Below are 20448 nucleotides of genomic sequence, written 5' to 3' on the forward strand. Positions count from 1 at the left end.
ATGTTTGGGATAGAAAACAAAATTGTGTTTTGCTAAAGGTGGATCCCATCCAAAAACATGTGTATTGTTAAAGCAAACACAGTCAAAAGAACTTCAACATAATAATAATAATAATTATTATTATTATTATTATTATTATTTCGTGTGGCTCAACGGTCTCGCGCAAGTCTTTCAATTTGTCGCTCCTTCGGCGGCTATCGTGGCCTACCTCAGTTATCCAACCGGGGAAAGTGGACCTACAGTTTGACGTGGAACCAGAACCACGTGTCGTTCCTGGCGAATCCTCACATGGTTGAGAGGTAAAAGCCAGGCAAAGGCAGGCTAAAGAAATCCGTGGACCGACCGGTATTCGATCCCGCGGCATTTCTGTTTCCAGGCACACAGTTTACGTCAGGCGACAAGACGTGACTCATTTGCTTTGTTCCACATATACCAATGTAAAAAAGGTCGTAGATATCAGCCCTCGTCACAGTGCATTGTCGACAAATTTTGTCGTTCCATCTTAGTGGATTCTGTGCGTAGGCATTCATGGTTTGCAAAGTTGGAGTAGAAGATAAGAGCCGTAGAACATATTATCGAAGAAAGTGCGGTGTTAGGGATAAGGAGACTGGCATTGTCCAGAAATGCGTGACATCTGACGCCACTTGTTGTGAAACAGTTTATTTCATGACCAGTTTCGACAGTAACTAGCTCTGTCTCGTCAACTTACTGAGAACATGCTTCGATTATAATAATGCAGCTGCACCCTAGTTTCTCGAATATATAAAACTTGCTAAATAACATAGCCATAGCACAATAAGGAATACAGGAGCAAAAACATGTACACTAGTAAAGATTACCTGGGTTTGTTCGTATGCTCCTTATTGGAGCTATAGATATTTTATTTAGCATGTTTTATATATTTGACGAATTAGTGTGGAGCTGTATTCTTATAATTAGAGCATGTTCTCAGTATGTCGACGATACTGGTATGAAGTTATATTTCTGGGAGATCTAAACTCTGAGGAGGACAGCTAATTACTGTCGAAACTTGTCATGAAATAAACTGTTTCACAGCAAGTGATCTTGTCTTCCAATATTATAGATTACAACATTGGATTCCCGCTACAGTATATGTACATTTCATAGACAGAAGGAAGAGGGCTCAAACAAGTTGAAAATTTGAATGGTATATACACTAAAGAGCTAAAGAAACTGGTACACCTGCCTAATGTCGTGTAGGTCCCCCGCGAGCACGCAGAAGTGTTTTAACACGACGTAGCATGGACTCGACTAATGTCTGAAGTGGTGCTGGAGGGAACTGACACCATAAATCCTGCGGGGATCTTTTCTGAACAGCATGTTGCAAGGAATCCCAGATATGCTCAATAATGTTCATGTATGGAGAGTTTGGTGGCCAGCGGAAGTGTTTAAACTCACAAGATAGTTCCTGGAGCCACTCTGTAGCAATTCTGAGCGTGTGGGGTGTCGCATTGTCCTGCTAGAATTGCCCAAGTCCGCCGGAATGCACAATGGACATGAATGGATGCAGGTGATCAGATCAGATTCTTACGCACGTGTCACCTGTCAGAGTTGTATCTAGACGTTTCAGGAGTCTCATATCAGTCCAACTGCATACACTCCACACCATTACACGGTCTTCACTATCTTCAACAGTCCCCTGCTGACATTCAGGATCAATGGATTTATGACATTGCCTTCATACTTGTGCACGTCCATCTGCGCGATACAATTTGAAACTAGACTCGTCCAACCAGGCAGCATGTATCCAGTCACCAGCAATCCAATGTCGCTGTTGACAGGCGTAAAGCACGAATGGGCCTTAGGCTCCGAAAGGTCATATTGATGATGTTTCATTGAATGGTTCGCTCGCTGACACTTGTTGATGGCCCAACATCGAAATCTTCAGCAACATGCTGAAGTGTTGCACTTTTGTCAAGTGAACGATTCTCTCCGGTCGTCGTTGGTCCCGTTCTTGCGGGATCTTTTTCCTAATATTCACGGTACACTCGTGAAATGGTCGTACGGGAAAATACCCGCTTCATCGCTACCTCGGAGATGCTGTGTCCCATCGCTCGTGCGCCGACTTTAACACCACGTTCAAACCCTCTTAAATCTTGATAACCTGCCATTGTAGCAGCAGTAACCATTGTCTTATTTTGTTATCTACATCTACATGATTACTCTCCAATTCACATTTATGTGCTTGGCGGAGGGTTCATCGAACCACAATCATACTATCTCTCTACCATTCCACTCCCGAAAAGCGCGCGGGAAAAACGAACACCTAAACATTTCTGTTCGAGCTCTGATTTCTCTTATTTTATTTTGATGAACATTCCTACCTATGTAGGTTGGGCTCAACAAAATATTTTCGCATTCGGAAGAGAAAGTTGGTGACTGAAATTTCGTAAATAGATCTCGCCGCGACGAAAAACGTCTTTGCTTTAATGACTTCCATCCCAACTCGCGTATCGTATCTGCCACACTCTCTCCCCTATTACGTGATAATACAAAACGAGCTGCCCTTTTCGCACCCTTTCGATATCCTCCGTCAATCCCACCTGGTAAGGATCCCACACCGCGCAGCAATATTCTAACAGAGGACGAACGAGTGTACTGTAAGCTGTCTCTTTAGTGGCCTTTTTGCTTCTTCTAAGTGTCCTGACAATGAAACGCCACCTTTGGCTCGCCTTCCCCACAATATTATCTATGTGGTCTTTCCAACTGAAGTTGTTCGTAATTTTAACACCCAGGTAGTTAGTTGAATTGACAGCCTTGAGAATTGTACTATTTATCGAGTAATCGAATTCCAACGGATTTCTTTTGGAACTCATGTGGATCACCTCACATTTTTCGTTATTTAGCGTCAGCTGCCACCTGCCACACCATATAGCAATCTTTTGTAAATCGCTTTGCAACTGATACTGGTCTTCGGATGACCTTACTGGACGGTAAATTACAGCATCATCTGCGAACAATCTAAGAGAACTGCTCAGATTGTCACCCTGGTCATTTATATAGATCAGGAACAGCAGAGGTCCCAGGACGCTTCCCTGGGGAACACCTGATATCACTTCAGTTTTACTCGATGATTTGCCGTCTATTACTACGAACTGCGACCTTCCTGACAGGAAATCACGAATCCAGTAGCACAACTGAGACGATACCCCATAGGCCCGCAGCTTGATTAGAAGTCGCTTGTGAGAAACGGTGTCAAAAGCTTTCCGGACATCTAGAAATACGGAATCAACTTGAGATCCCCTGTCGATAGCGGCCATTACTTGGTGCGAATAAAGAGCTAGCTGCGTTGCACAAGAACGATGTTTTCTGAAACTATGCTGATTGCGTATCAATAAATCGATCCCTTCGAGGTGATTCATAATGTTTGAATACAGTTTATGCTCCAAAACCCTACTGCAAACCGACGTCAATGATATAGGTCTGTAGTTCGATGGATTACTCCTACTACCCTTCTTAAACACTGGTGTAACCTGCGCAATTTTTCAATCTGTAGGTACAGATCTATCGGTGAGCGAGCGGTTGTATATGATTGCTAAGTAGGGAGCTATTGTACCAGCGTAATCTGAAAGGAACCTAATCGGTATACAATCTGGACGTGAAGACTTGCCCGTATCAAGCAATTTGAGTTGCTTCGCAACCCCTAAGGTATCTACTTCTAAGAAACTCATGCTAGCAACTGTTCGTGTTTCAAATTCTGGAATATTCGTCTACCCTGGTGAAGGAATTTCGGAAAACTGCGTTCAATAACTCCGCTTTAGGGGCACAGTTGTCGGTAACAGTACCATCGGCACTGCGCAGCGAAGGTATTGACTGCGTCTTGCCGCTTGTGTAGGTGTTATCGACCGCAGCGCCGTATTCTGCCTGTTTACATATCACTGTATTTGATTACGCATGCCAGTACCAGTTTCTAAGCAAACACTAATTGCATAGTACCCTAAGTTGTCGTTGCCCTGAGCATTAGCCATGCCGAAATAGAACTGGGCACTGTGGAGAATATTTCGTTGTGTTGCTGGTTATGGATGTTTCGTTCCGGCGCTGATATGGTTGTTTTGTATGTGCAGGACGTTCGAGAAGGTGCGGAACTACTTCGCGCAGCAAAGCGAGAGCATCCCGATGTCGTTCGTGCTCGGCTTCTACGTGAGCATGATCGTGAAGCGCTGGTGGGAGCAGTACCGCCTCCTTCCGTGGCCAGACTCCCTGGCGCTCTTCGTCAGCGCCGCCATCCCAGGCGTCGTAAGTACCATCTGTCCCAGCTGCACGTGCCTTCCGCTGCAGGCGGCACTAGTGTTGTACCGCGAGCGGTGTAGACAGAGCATCACGCCTCTGGCTGTAGACATGAGAGCGGCAGGGTAACGTTGCTTGTCGTCCGCCGCGCGCGCTGTTAAACGTAGAACACCGGTTGAGTCAAGGTGGCCCCATTTCAAATGGCTATATCTCATGGGCATATCTGTATGCATGCGACAACATGCGTACCTAATATGTTCCAAAACGCCGGGCATAAAAACGGGATTTTCCAGTACTCAAATAATCGGGTTGTGTCGGTGATTGATAGGTAGGGTCAAATGTTTTTGGATAGCCCATGTGCTAGGGACTATTTGTATACCCAGCAGAAGAATCGTCTTAGTGCCACTATTATTGATATATTTACTAAGATAGTATCTGTTGTTTCGGACATACCATCTTAGTAAATATATAGTTAAGGCTCACCGGCCACTTGACCATCTTCTTCTGTGCGAATGCACAAACAGTGCCCGGACTCTTACGGGAAACGGTAACGCGCCGCGAGTAATGAGTATAATGGGCGGGGGCACTACGAATGTAGTGCGGGACAATACGTTGAGAATATGAGTTTCGCGGGAGGCGTGCCAGAGATAAATCCCTGCAGTCGCGCTATCCTCTGTGTCCTCGGTGGCTCAGATGGATGCCGGCACGGTAGCTCAGCGTGTTCGGTCAGAGGGTTAGCTGCCCTCTGTAATAAAAAAAAACTGAGCTAATCGATCAACGAAGAACTTAAACGGGCGTCTTACGACGTCCGCCCCTAGCAGATGAAACGAACGGAAGCAAACAAAATGAGATTTAAAAAAAGAAAGAAAGAAAGAAAGAAAATGGATAGAGCGTCTGCGTGTAAGCAGGAGATTCCGGGTTCGAGTCCCGGTCGGGGTACACATTGTCATCTGTCCCCGTTGACGTATGTCAACGCCTGTAAGCAGCTAAGGGTGTTCATTTCATTGTAATTCCACTATTATTGAATTTATGATGGAGAAGGGGGTACAGGAACGAAAATTAGTACTTCTGGAATGGATTGCAGACGTCGCATTTTAATTGAACTTAACTGCACACCGTCCACAGTAAGACATTGCAAGGTAACTTCTTTCCGATTTGGCATAGATGCATTTAAAAAGAAAATAGCCTTCATGAAGAACGTATTCTGACAAAGACAGTCCATAAGCTCACTGCCCTTAAAGAAAGCGCGAGGTGTGAAGAATTCATTGTGGCTTGCAAGAATTACGACGATAGTTTTATAAAGGTTTTGATGACACTGTCAATCTTACATCTGTTTTCAAGACCGTTTGCCATTTCAGTCGAAAGCGCCCCTGTACATGCGCAAATGTAACTGATTGACCTGCAAGTCAATTCTAGTTTTAATTACAAATCTTTCTAAGTTAAAACTGCCCAGAACGTCTGCAGTGCTTTTCCCAGGTGGATTCTTCAAGTCTCCATAATGAGGCTACAAAAGTGCTAGAATACATTGAGCGACATATTTGTGTGAAAGTGCTTTTCCGGTTATGTAACTAAATAAGTGACAGTTACATGGTACCTAGAGTGCGAAACTCTCTGAAATTGTCTGCGTTTGTCCGTATGCCGACTGGTTGTGCCAGATAAAAATTATGTCTTAATAATTAATTTTATACTGAATAATTAATAATTAATTAATACTGCAAACTTGTTTTGTTTGTCATCTATGTTATTGAGAAATGTGAAAATAAAACCAGATCGTATGCAGTACGACTGTACTGCCATTTAAATGCGGCACGTTCGCTGTTTTCCTCTCTTCCCCCTCCTCTCGCTCAGACAGTGCGGTGTGGCGGTGGGGGAAATGTGAAGTGAGGCTGAGCGCTTTGGCACTCTGGCCCGGGCATGGCCCGTGAGCCGAAATCTTGGCCACCCCTTGTTTAGAGCCTTAGGATTTGGGAAGAGCTGTAAACTATAGTCCGATTAAAATAACTTGATAATTGACACTTAACGCGTTGTAGCTGGTTTCCACCAATCAAAGCGCTAAACGTCACGCCAAAACCACTTGCTGTTGCCAAACAGCCATAACAGTTAATCAGTTCACTTCTAACTCCTTGTCCACCTTTTTCCTTGATGTGTTTGGTTCCCGAATTCTGGGTCTGACCCTTGTGTTTAATATTTCATCACATATTATAACCACACGATAAAACACACACACACACACACACACACACAACCGATCCTAAGAAATACACAGCACTAATTAAATACTACTGGATCCATCTGCACGAGACGCGATTCTGTACCTCACGTTCAGTTATTGTAATCAAAGAGATCGGCTTACATGACACTGCTTGAAGCCGAAATTTTGAAGGCTGCAATCAGTCCTTACAACTGGGTCACCAGAGTCATAAATACAACAATCTTCTCTAGAGAAATGACATTACTTAATGCTTAGTGTATAAACCTGACGTGGAGGGAGGTCGTAAGTTCGAATCTCGTCAAATGCAGTGAATTTTTTTATTTTTCTAAATCTAATCAAAAGACTTTTATCATCATTTTTACATAATTAATCGGTTTAAATGTAATTTTTTATTTCTAATACTTTGCCGCGTCATTTTCATTATCGTATTGACTTTTTTCATTTGCTCTTATTTTTCTTCCTATGATCCTTTTTTTTCCCTTTGGAATATGCTTATGTCGCGTACAATCTACAACCTAGTGCCAATCAGGACTCGCCGTCAGTTGGTAACACGGTATCCCGTGTAACCAGTGTGAGGATATTTCAGGTAACCAATGGCAGCGAGAAATTACAGTTTGCTTTTAGCGCTGAAACTGAAATTTTGCTGCGGAAAATGGCTACGCAGAGAAACATATTAAGCAACTTTACTGTCTTGTTGGCGTTTTCGAGGATAAAGTGCACATCACGAAGCTGTGGTTAGCCTAGGAGACGAGTTTAAATTCAGGGACACAAAACGCGTCGTCTACCGCAGTTCAGTCACTAGTTACTTAAAATCAGCAGCCGACAGAGCATCTCCCATTTCCGTCAGTGCTTCCAGCACTGATCCACGTTACACATTTAACAACGTTTGTGAAGCGATACGCCGTGTTTGTGTGTCGCCTGTAACCGAGCGGTAGCCGACAGCGGATGTGGCAGCACTGAAACACAAGTAACAGACTATCAAGTAATTTTAATCGGACTACAGTCTGATGTATCTAACAATACTTTTAGGCCTGGGAACAAAGACAGACAGATACCGTGCCAAAGTTTGGCGGTAGGTGACTGGTTGTACGGTGAGACCACACTGGTGAAAGGCCTGCCGTCGTGAATGGGACCGCGGCCGGAAAGAACTTTGGACTCTAGAGGTTGTCTGCTGGCTTATTCCCGCGGGCCTTGAAGCCACGGAGGGGCGACCTTGCGAAAGAAGTTGGTTCAGGTCACGCCGAATCGTAGTACAGGGTCCATTCACATCAATATGACCACTGACTTTGTTCGACATCAGCGTAGATAACAATTCAGCCACCAGGTGGCAGCACTAGCAATGTAGGGTATATAACGCATGTGAAAGGATGCAGAAAACAGTGCAGTCGTCGTAATGCGGAAACGAAGTGATTTATCTGACGCCCAGAAGGGAATAATCGTACGCTTTCGGGCCAAATGCGGAAATATTTCCGTAACGGCCAAGTTTCTAAATTGTTCACGTGGTGCGATGTTTAAACTATACCATGCATTACAAAATGGCATTATCCAAAACTGGCTCCGAGTTAGCGGGGGCCATAGACGATAGGGGGGAACGACGGCTGCGGAGAGGTGTACCGGTGAATAGACGTGCAATTGTTGAGCGGCTGACGGCCCAGATGAATCAAGGGGCTACCAACAGTCTCTCTTGAACGATCGTTCAGCGAATGTTGCTGCATTTCAGCCCTCCACAGCAGGCGCCTGGTAAATGCACCCATACTGACTGCTGTCCATCGGCGATGAAGGCTGAATTTGTAAGCCAGTATCGCAACTGGACTTTCACTGAGTGGTGAGGGGGGAGGGGGGGGGGGGGAGCCTAGACCACAGATTGCCGTTAGGGTGTATGGCGTGTAACTTGTGAAAGCAAACACCTTACAACAATTGTCGGAAGGCTGCTGGTCGGAGGAGGAAGCGTCGTGGTTTGGGGAATGTTTTTGTGGCATTCACTGGGTGATTTCGTCATTCTACAAGGCGGAGTGGATCAACAAAAGTATGCATATCTCCATGGGGACCATGTCCACCTCTACATGCAGTCTGTTCTTCCTCAGCACGATATCATACACGAACCGTGTCAGACATCCCACGGTGTACGAGGTTGGTTCGAGGAGCACCGGAAGGTATTTACTGTACTCACCTGGCCACCAAACTCCCCGGATTTAAACCCAGCCGAGAATCTGTGGGACCACCTCGATCGGGCTGATCGCGCCATGGAATCCTAACCGAGAAACATAGCGGATCTGTCCCCGGAACTGGAGTCGGCATGCCTCGACATCCCTGTCGGTACCTTCCAGAACCTCATTAACAGTTTTCCTGTACCTTTCTCACCGATCCACGCTGCAAAAGGTGGTTATTTCGGCCTTTGGCAGGTGGTCACATCAATGTGATTGGACAGTGTGCATCGCCCATCCGAATATTCCAGACGTGCACAGCGGCCATGTCTCACTGCGAGCATAGGAGACAGACAAGGACAGCGAATAATTTCAGATTTATAATTGACATTCCGAAAGAAAAGAAAAATTCGGTGTAGGAATTAAAATCCATGGAGAAGAAATAAAAACTTTGAGGTTCGCCGATGACATTGTAACTCTGTCAGAGACAGCGAAGGACCTGGAAGAGCAGTTGAACGGAATGGACTGTGTCTTGAAAGGAGGATATAAGATGAACATCAACAAAAGCAAAACGAGGATAATGGAATGTAGTCGAATTAAATCGGGTGATGCTGCGGGAATTAGATTAGGAAATGAGATGCTTAAAGTAGTAAATGAGTTTTGCTATTTGGGAAGCAAAATAACTGATGATGGTCGAAATAGAGAGGATATAAAATGTAGACTGGCAAGGGCAAGGAAAGCGTTTCTGAAGAAGAGAAATCTGTTAACATCGAGTATAGATTGAAGTGTCAGGAAGTCGTTTCTGAAAGTATTTGTATGGAGTGTAGCCATGTATGGAAGTGAAACGTGGACGATAAATAGTTTAGACAAGAAGAGAATAGAAGCTTTCCAAATCTGGTGCTACAGAAAAATTCTCAAGATTACATGGGTAGATCACATAACTAATGAGTAGGTATTGAATAGAATTTGGGAGAAGAGCAATTTGTGGCACAACTTGACTAGAAGAGGGGATGGGTTGGTAGGACATATTCTGAGGCATCAAGGGATCACCAATTTAGTATTGGAGGGCAGCGTGGTGGGTAAAAATCGTAGTGGGAGACCAAGAGATGAATACACTAAACAGATTCCGAAGGATGTAGGTTGCAGTAGGTACTGGGAGATGAAGAAGCTTGCACAGCATATAGTAGCATGGAGAGCTGCATCAAACCAGTCTCTCGACTGAAGACCAGAACAACAAACAATTGACATTCCTGGCTCTGTGAGACATTTTATTCGCACCCAAGCCTCACATAGTAATTTAGTATGTAAATTTTAGCTGATGTATAAGGTTTTTATTAGTTTTTTAAATATTTATGCCGGCCAAAGTGGCCGTGCGGTTAAAGGCGCTGCAGTCTGGAACCGCAAGACCGCTACGGTCGCAGGTTCGAATCCTGCCTCGGGCATGGATGTTTGTGATGTCCTTAGGTTAGTTAGGTTTAACTAGTTCTAAGTTCTAGGGGACTAATGACCTCAGCAGTTGAGTCCCATAGTGCTCAGAGCCATTTGAACTTAAATATTTATGTTTTGACTTGATTAACATTTAATACAGCGATTCTCAGTAGTAAGACGTCATACAAAATTGAGATTATTTTCATTAACTCTATTCTTTAATAACTTTAATACTACGTAACTCAAAAGAAGCGCCTTCTGCGCGCCAACAGTGTGAACTGAGCGCAGTGTTTCGGGCTGACTATAGTAGTAACAGTCCTGGACGGGGTCGAGTGGGCGCGCCCAGTTAGAGAGGCTAGTTGCAACGGTGGTAGCCACTTAGCTGAGCGCCGTATATGTAAATATTTAAATGTATCGCTTCTCTGAGAGCAATGGAGAGTATAATGTGTAAATAGGAAGTTTATTTTGTTGAGTGGGTGAAAGTACCAATCTGGACCGGCGTATGTAATGTGCAGTAATACAGAGAAAGGAATACGCAGGACGCTAGTCGGAACTCTTGTTTCCAACCGGTATAAAAAGTAATCGATCAGTTTCGAAACAACTGGCGCTCCCCCCCAAAAAAATGGTTCAAATGGCTCTGAGCACTGTGGGACTTAACAGCTGTGGTCATCAGTCCCCTAGAACTCAGAATTACGTAAACCTAACTAACCTAAGGACATCACACACATCCATGCCCGAGGCAGGATTCGAACCTGCGACCGTAGCAGTCGCGCGGTTCCGGACTGCGCGCCTAGAACCGCGAGACCACCGCGGCCGGCGGCGCTCCCCCGTGTCTCCGTATTGTTCCACCGATAATACAGGAAGATAGAACGAATCTTACGGCTTATGTTCAATCGATGGCAAGAACTTTACATATCCAATACCAATTCTGATCTGACAACGACGGGAAATAGGCCAGGTCCTCTATCAAAGGGACGCTATCCATTCCTATCATATTTCCTCTCCCTTAACTTGAATTCCATTTCCAAATTTCTCCTTGGTTTTCTTTTACTGCCTGTTCAATGGTCAGATTGAACACCACCGGCGCCAGGCTACAACCCGGTCTCACTACATTTTCAATCACTGCATCCCTTTTACCTGCTTCGACTCTTATAAGCACATGCTGCTTTTTGCCAAATTTTTAAATAACCTCTCCCTCTCTGTATTTTATAATGTTACCTGAAGAATTTCAACTTACGTATTCCATTTAATAATGTCAAAAGCTTTGTCTAAATGTACAAATGTTATAAATGTGAGTTTGCTTAGCTCAACATATCTTTTAAGACAAGCCGTATATTCAATATTGCTTCGGGTGTTCCTACAGTTCTCCAGAAGGCAATCTGATGTCCCCCGAGGTCACCTTTACCAGTTTTCCCTTAAAGTGATGTTTTGGAAATATTCACATCTGTCAGCACCTACAACTTTTTAAGCCCGATGATATTTCACAATTCTCAAGTATCTTGTTCGCCTTGTGGAATAGTTTTGTCATGGCTGGCCCTCCAACCAGTGAGTGTATGTGGCACACAACCAATTGGTGGAATAACGTCGCTATGGTTTGTCATTCGGCGGGTAGCTTCCAGTGGTGACACATTTCTCGTCGTAAATTGGCAATATGCACTGGTTGCTGTCTCCTGCCCCGTAATCCCTACCTTCAATTTTAATAATAGTAATTTTTAATTATAGTAATTTTTAATCATAGTAAATTTAATAATAGTAATAAAATGTATGAAAATATTTTAATATAAACAATAATAATTTGTTCAGGGCATAGCTTACTACATCGCTTAAGTATAACTTCTTAGAAACTGCAGTTCAGAGAAATACAGCATTTGGAAAGAATTCGTCCAAAAATAACTAAAAGAAGTGGGTCATGGTACTGTCTTAAGAAATATAACAGCAGCAAACTTTCACAACTTTGACAGTATTATTATTTACACGATACAAAATCTAAGTGCTTTCACCATTTCCAGTATTTCACGTAGCCCTACGACTGAAAATACAACTCTACAGGTAACGGGTATACGAGCATGGATATAAGGGGAATGTTCTTTCTTTTACTCCTTTCCACCGACTTTCGGACAGTCAGTCTTTCTGTAATTAATTACTTAATGAAAGTTTTTCCTCTTTCTGTGTTCCTCACTGAGTTACTGTGGTGTGCCCATCCTCGTTGTCGATACTCGAACCATTTCTGGTTTGTTGTTGGCAGCAAATGCTGTGAGGTCGTGAATGGTAGGCCGCACTCAAGAAATTGAGAAGTACTGTGCTTGTACCACAGTGTGTAATTTCTAGGCTTCCTTGTCATTTTCGGGAGCCTTCGTTGTTATGCTTATTTATTCTCCGGGAGTTAGCTGAGAAATTTAGAGATCGATGTATGTAAGATATAAACGTTTTTACTAGAAAGTTCTTTTCGGGTTATGACACCCCCCCCCACCCGGCCACCCCAACCCGCTCTTCCGCCATTGGATCAGCTGCGGAGCCTACGGCTGTTACTGTGACAGCGGAGTTTCGCAGCTATATATAGGACCACTAATGATTTGTTTCCTTTCTTGCTGTGTAACACAGCGTGCTGTGGTGTACGCGTGTTAGTAAGAATTAGTTTTGATACACGTTGAAAAAACTGCGACCAGTCACATTTTTATGATTATTTTCCCATAACCAATTTCAGGCTGGTTTGGCCGTCTTCAGACGAGATCTAGGTTACGGCGATATGTGACAGTTTGGTTGTGAGTTCGCAAAGCCAATAAAGCAAAGAACTACTCGACGTGTCTTGGGCTCCGCAGATATGTCATCACATTCCGTCTCTCCGCAAACTTCATCAGCTAATGTCGGCGGGTTATACGCGCACGGCCAAAACTGAAACCGATCCTTAGAGCCGTATTGACAAACTAAAGATTATACACAAGACGGATGATCCCGTTCACGAATGCAGCTGTGCCTCATTATACTGAATTGCACTGACAAAGCAGGTTTACCTTTACCACCAAAACACAGGTGGTTCTACATAGCGATTTCTTGTGATCCGGAGGATATTGAGAAAGAGGTTTTTGATCGAAAAAAGAATTAGAATAAAAATAAAAAACGAGCTATAAGCTGGACTCAATAGATCTAGTGGAAAAACTGATTATTAGAGAAGTAATGGGTGTAATACATAGTATCTGTTGTTAGAAGATCTACGAAGATTTTTCTTTGGTTACCCTTATCGAATGGATCAGAACAAGGAAACAGATATTCCTGTGTTTCTGGAGAAAGAAGTCGACAATAGCATGGAGTACATAAATAAGAAAAGAACTCGAAAGAAACAAAGTCAAATAATAGAAAGGAACATTCTGAAGAATAAAATACCGGCTGATTCAAAAAGAAACAAATGTTTATTACAAACAAACTATAAAAGATAAAAAACATTGCGCATGTCATTGGACAGAGGAAGGTTCAAAGATTTGACGAAGCTGCGTGGTTGTTTGTTTGTAGTAACACTGCGATTACACCACAAGAGAAATCGTCTTCTGTGTTGAAATCTACGCGAAGACAATCCATTGTTAAAGTGCAACATGCATTCCACCGTCGATTCAGCAAGATGCCGCTTTGCACAAAGAGATTTATGACTGGGATACAAAATTCTTGGAAGTTGGTTGTTGCCGTCCGGAGTGGCCTTGCGGTTCTGGGCGCTACAGTCTGGAACCGAGCGACCGCTACGGTCGCAGGTTCGAATCCTGCCTCGGGCATGGATGTGTGTGATGTCCTTAGGTTAGTTAGGTTTAATTAGTTCTAAGTTCTAGGCGACTGATGACCTCAAAAGTCGCATAGTGCTCAGAGCCATTTGAACCATTTCAAGTTGGTTGCATGCGCAAAACGAAGATCACTCGTCGCCCACGCACACACGTTTGATGAAAATGTCGAGCGTATCGGAGATGCGTTCTTAAAGAACCCTCGGAAATCCACAAGACGGACAGACCAGGGACTTCAAATTCGTCAGACAACGGTGTGGCGTGTTCTGTTACGAGGCATGCATATGAAACCTCACTCTCACCCTGAGGTGTGGTGTTCCCTAACACCAGCATCCCATGACAGTGTATTGGAAGAGGTGGACAACAATATCTTGTTCATTGCTTTTGACCTCCCAGATCACCGGACCTTAAACCTTGCGATAGCCGGCCGCGGTGGTCTAGCGGTTCTGGCGCTGCAGTCCGGAACCGCGGGACTGCTACGGTCGCAGGTTCGAATCCTGCCTCGGGCATGGGTGTGTGTAATGTCCTTAGGTTAGTTAGGTTTAAGTAGTTCTAAGTTCTAGGGGACTTATGACCTAAGATGTTGAGTCCCATAGTGCTCAGAGCCATTTGAACCAAACCTTGCGATTTTTTCCTGTGGGAGTACATAAAAGACAGAGGCTCTGCCCCACCTGTGACTTCTACTCTTGAGGAGCTGAGAAATCGAATTGTTGAAGCTGTCCATTGAATAAACATGGACCTGTTGATTCATTCAAATGGCTCAGATCTCTACGGGACTTAACATCTGAGGTCATAAGTCCCCTATAACTTAGAACTACTTAAACCTAACTAACCCAAGGACATCACATACATCCATGCCCGAGGCTGGATTCGAACCTGTGACCGTAGTAGTTGCGTGGTTCCGGACCGAAGCCCTTAAAACCGCTCGACCATCGTGGCCGGCTGTTGATTCGTGTGTGGAATGAAATGGACTACCGTTTCGATACTTCTCGAGCAACGCATGGTGCTCATGTTGAGTGTTTGGCATAGTGTCAGTGCGAACATAAAACTTTGAAGTTTCCTCTATCTAGTGACATGCGTAATGTGATTCTATCTTTCATAGTTTCTTTGTAATAACAATTGAAATCTGTTCTTCCTTTTTGAATCACACTGCACTATAGAAGGGATTCAAGGCAGAAGAAATAACAAATCAGGAACAGTTTAAATACACTGAAGCGTCAAAGAAATTGGTATATGCATGCGTATTCAAATACACAGATATGTAAACAGGCAGAATGCGGCGCTTCGGTCGGCAACGCCTATGTAAGATGGTTCAAATGGCTCTAAACACTATGAGACTTAACATCTGAGGTCATCAGTCCCTAGACTTAGAACTACGTAAACCTAACTAACCTAAGGACATCACACACATCCATGCCCGAGGCAGGATTCGAACCTGTGACCGTAGCAGCAGCGTGGTTCCGGACTGAAGCGCCTAGAAGCGCTCGGCCACAGCGGCTGGCGCCTAAATAAGACAACGAAACGTCAGGAAGAAGAAGTTCTACAGATCGACCACGGCAACTTAGCCCGGAAGATTTTACTGATAAAGACGCCGGCCGTGAAAGCCTACATGGAATGATAAGACAACAAGTGTCTCGCGCAGTCGTTAGATCGCTTACTGCTGCTACCATAGCAGGTTATCAAAATGTAAGTGAGTTTAGACGTGATGTCATAGTCGGCGTACGAGCGATGGGACATAGCATCTCCGAGGTAGCGATGAAGTTTAGATTTTCCCTTATGATCATTTCACGAGTGTACCGTGAATATCAGGAATCCGGTAAAACATCAAATCTCCAACGAAGCTGCGCACGGAAAAAGATTCTGCAGAAACGGGACCAAGGACAGCCGAAGAGAATCGTTCAATGTGACTGAAATGTAACCCTTCCGCAAATTGCTGCAGATTTCAATGTTGGACCATCAGCGTGCGAACCATTCAACAAAAAATCATCGATATGGGCTTTCGGAGCCGAAGGCCCACTCGTGCACCGTTGATGACTGCGCGACACAAAGTTTTACACCTCGCCTGTGCCCGCCGACATCGACATTGGACTGTTGACAACTGGAAACATGATGCCTGGTCGGACGAGACTCGTTTCAAATTGTATCGAGCGGATGGACGTGTACGGGTATGCAGACAACCTCGTGAATCCATGGACCATGCATGTCAACGAGGGACTGTTCAAGGCGGTGGTCTGTAATGGCGTGGAGCGTGTGTAGCTGGAGGATATGGGACTCTTAACAAGTAACAGGTACGTAAACATCCTGCCTGATGATCTGCATTCATTCATGTCCATTGTGCATTCCTACGGACATGGGCAATTCCAGCAGGACAGTGCGACACCCCCACACGTCTGGAATTGCTACAGAGTGTCTCCAGGAACACACTTGTGAGTTTAAACACTTCCGTTGCTCATCAGACTCCCCGGACACGAACATTATTGAGCATATATGAGATGTCTTGCAACGTGCTGTTCAATAGAGATCTCCATCCCTCGTACTCTTACGGATCTATGAACAGCCCTGCAGGATTCACGGTGTCAATTCTCTCCAGCACTACTTAAGACATTAGTCGAGTCCATGCCACGTCTTGTTGCGGCGCTTCTGCGTGCTCGCGGGGCACTACACAATATTAGGCAGGTGTACCAGTTTCTTTTCCTCTGCAGTGTAGAAGACAGTAGAATGACAACATGGGTAGAAGACAGTAGAATGACAACATGGGAGGATCATCTTTGGTCAGTAGGAAGATGAAAATGAATAAAAATCATGAACAATTTCTAATAACGCTGGTGTCGCTAAACTTCCCTGAGCAGTTTACCTGATGTGTTATTTACACATCCGTGAAGCCTGTTTCTTCTACAGCTCACAAGTATTATATCACACCGCCGCCTCGTGGCTCCTGTTTCCAACCGCAGACGAGTGGCGGCCGCAATGGCAAACGGTCCAGCGGAGTCGAGTATGTCGTGCGCGCGCGCACGGAAGCACGCAGGTGTGGCGTGTCGCAGGCGGGGGGTGTCGCCGCGCGACCGCGGAGAAAGTGGGCTCGTCCTTTCTCTTGGCAGTCGGCGGCCGGCCGGCTATTTCGGCGGCGTGTGGCCCGTCTGCTGGAGTGCTGGATCTCGGCGCCTCGTCAGCCAGTCATCCCGGCGGGCCACGCCCACGCAGCGCGGCGCCAGCAGCCAGGCGCCTGCGCGGGGCGGAGCGGAGCGGCACGTGAAGGAACGCGCTCCGGCTTGATTGCTTTCTACCCATACGGATTTCACCTCACCTCAACGTGCATGCCGTCAAGTCCTCCATTTCTCGCAACACCTCACAACCACTCGAAATTTATCAAAAACTACACTATCTGATCAAAAGAACCCGGGCACCTGTTATTGGATATCTTAGATTGACGTAGAGTTTTTGTTTTGCGTGTTGGTATTCCGGTAGCGATGGGTTTGTTTGTCGACTCTCATTTTTTACACTACTGGCCTTTAAAATTGCTCCACCACGAAGATGACGTGCTACAGACGCGAAATTTAACCGACAGGAAGAAGATGCTGTGATATGCAAATTATTAGCTTTTCAGAGCATTCACACAAGGTTGGCGCCGGTGGCGACACCTACAACGTGCTGACATGAGGAAAGTTTCCAACCGATATCTCTTACACAAACACCAGTTGACCGGCGTTGCCTGGTGAAACGTTGTTGTGATGCCTCGTGTAAGGAGGAGAAATGCGAACCATCACGTTTCCGACTTCGATAAAGGTCGGATTGTAGCCTATCGCTATTGCGGTTTATCGTATCGCGACATTGCTGCTTGCGTTGGTCGAGATCCAATGACTGTTAGCAGAATATGGAATCGGTGGGTTCAGGAGGGTAATACGGAACGCTGTGCTGGATTCCAACGACCTCGTATCACTAGCTGTCGAGATGACAGGCATATTATCCGCATGGCTGTAACGGATCGTGCAGCCACGTCTCGATCCCTGAGACAACAGATGGGGACGTTTGCAAGACAACAACCATCTGCACGAACAGTTCGACGACGTATGCAGCAGCATCGACTATCAGCTCGGAGACCATGGCTGCGGTTACCATTGACGCTGCATCACAGACAGGAGCGCCTGCGATGGTGTACTCAACGACGAAGCTGGGTGCACGAATGGCAAAACGTAATTTTTTCGGATGAATCCAGGTTCTGTTTACAGCATCATGATGGTCGCATCCGTGTTTGGCGACATCGCGGTGAACGCACATTGGAAGTGTGTGTTCGTCATCACCATACTGGCGTATCACACGGCGTGATGGTATGGCGTGCCATTGGTTACACTTCTCGGTCACCTCCTGTTCGCATTGACGGCGCTTTGAAACGTGGACGTTACATTTCACATGTGTTACGACCCGTGTCTCTACGCTTCATTCGATCCCTGCGAAACCCTACATTTTAGCAGGATAATGCACGACCGCATGTTGCAGGTCCTGTACGGGCCTTTCTGGATACAGGAAATGTTCGACTGCTGCCCTGGCCAGCACGTTCTCCAGATCTCTTACCAATTGAAAACGTCTTGTCAATGGTGGCCGAGCAACTGGCTCGTCACAATACGCCAGTCACTACTCTTGATGAGCTGTGGTATCGTGTTGAAGCTGCATGGGCAGCTGTACCTGTACACGCCATCCAAGCTGTGTTCGACTGCATGCCCAGGCGTGCGAAGGCCGCTATTACGGCCAGAGGTGGTTGTCCTGGGTACTGATTTCTCAGGATCAATGCACACAAATTGCGTGAAAATGTAATCACATGTCAGTTCTAGTATAATATATTTCTCCAATGAATACCCGTTTATCATCTGCATTTGTTCTTGGTGTAGCAATTTTAATGGCGAGTAGTGTATTTGTAATTCACTGATGCTACCTGCGTTTAACTGTTGTCATTTGCAGATAGTAAGTAGAGCCGTGGACGCTAGAAAATTGAGTGCCAAGTGGAGAAATAGCAACATTTCCAACAATTTCTGCTGTTTGACTTCAGCAGAATGGTGACAGCAGCGGAGGCAGCCAGAAACATTTGCACCGTGTATGGCGATAATCCCACTGTTCGGAGCACAGTAAGGAAATGATTGTCTCCTTTGAAGGAGGATCGTTCTGACATAAGCGATTCTCCACGTTCAGGAAAACCTTCCGTGTTTGATGATGATCATTTAAACACATTAATCCACAATGATCCACGTCAGTGTACTCGATAACTGGCAAATGCGATGAACTGTGATTATTCCACCATCGTACGGCATTTCCACGCAGCGGAGAAGGTTCAAAAATCTTCTGTATGATTACCGCATGCTTTAAGCTAAAGTCACAAAAATGAGTGGGTGGCCATATCTACATCTCTGCCTGCTCGTCATCAATTGGGTCACTAAGCACACCGACCATTCCTGTCCTGTATCGTTATTGGTGGCTAAAGTTGCTGTTTTCGTGCTAAAATAAGGAAAGGAAAAGAATGGTTGAGCTCAAACAAAGCAGCAACTCCCGTACAAACTCTTGGGTGCGTCTACAAAAGATAATGTTACGCATCTGGTGGAACAGAGACGGTGTGGTGTACTAAGAATTGCCCCCCGAGTTGTATTCGTGAGTGATGAGATTTATTGTCAACAACTGAGACGTCATGAAGATGTAATCCAAGAACAACGACCAGGAAGACTGCGTGAAGTGATGCTACTCCACGATAACGCCCACCCGTATTTTGCTAAACTGGCGAAAAAAAAAAAACTTGTACTGGAGTTGAGTGTGGAGGTCATTCCGCACTGACCTTACTCATCTTGGGCACTTAGATTTTTACTTTTCCTGCTCTTTGTCGAGCAACCTTCTAAGATCTTCCTTTCCGAAAGAAACTGCGCTCCGAACACAGCTCGATGAATTCTTCGCCTCAAAATCACATGATTTCTACAGTAGCGGAAACGAAAAGTGCGTTGGTAGACAGTTATAAATAGTGAAGGAGAATATATTATTGCCGACTAAAGTTTCTCTGATGTTTGTCTGTTCTGTTTATTTAACTTCTGGAAAAACTCTACGAACTTACGTACAAACACAATAGTGAGGGGTGTGTCCACCCATCGCCTTTATACGTGTCGACTTTGTTGGGGACACTTTCAGTGAAGTGGCTGAATATCTATGGAGGTATGGCAACCCATTCTTCCTCAAGAGCCAAAACCAGAGAAGATATGTTTGATGGACGCTGAGGTGTGAAGCGAAATCGACGTTGTAACTCATCCCAAAGATGTTCCATTGGGTTTAGGTTGGGAATTTGACCAGACCAGTCCATTTCACGATTGTTACTGCCCACAAACCATGGTCACACAGATCTTACTTTATAACTGGGTGCAGTGTCATGCTGACACAGCCATTGTATCTGAGCTGTTGCTCTACTGTACGCAGCACACAATGCTATAAAATGTGTTTTGTGTATTTAGCGTTTCCGTAAGCGCAGTAAGGGGACCACACCCGAACCAAATACCTTAACACTGCCTCCTCTGCACGTCGCTGTTGGCACCACACATGTGGACAGGTAACGTTCTGCAGGTATTCACCAAATCCATATCCTTTCACCACATTGGCACAGATTATACGATGATTCATCAGTATAAAT

At 45.0% G+C, this 20448-nt stretch overlaps 1 protein-coding gene across 1 annotated transcript in view; it reads left to right on the forward strand.

The window, feature by feature from the left end:
• LOC126187777 (bestrophin-4) overlaps positions 1-20448 on the forward strand; it is a 554440-nt gene that overhangs the window by 276242 nt on the left and 257750 nt on the right. Inside the window, exon 3 of the mRNA XM_049929045.1 lies at positions 4086-4257. Within this exon, the coding sequence (XP_049785002.1) occupies positions 4086-4257 (172 nt within the window). The remainder of the gene's footprint in view (positions 1-4085; positions 4258-20448) is intronic.

Source organism: Schistocerca cancellata, chromosome 5 (genome assembly GCF_023864275.1).
Source record: "Schistocerca cancellata isolate TAMUIC-IGC-003103 chromosome 5, iqSchCanc2.1, whole genome shotgun sequence".
Taxonomy (NCBI): Eukaryota; Metazoa; Arthropoda; class Insecta; order Orthoptera; family Acrididae; genus Schistocerca; species Schistocerca cancellata.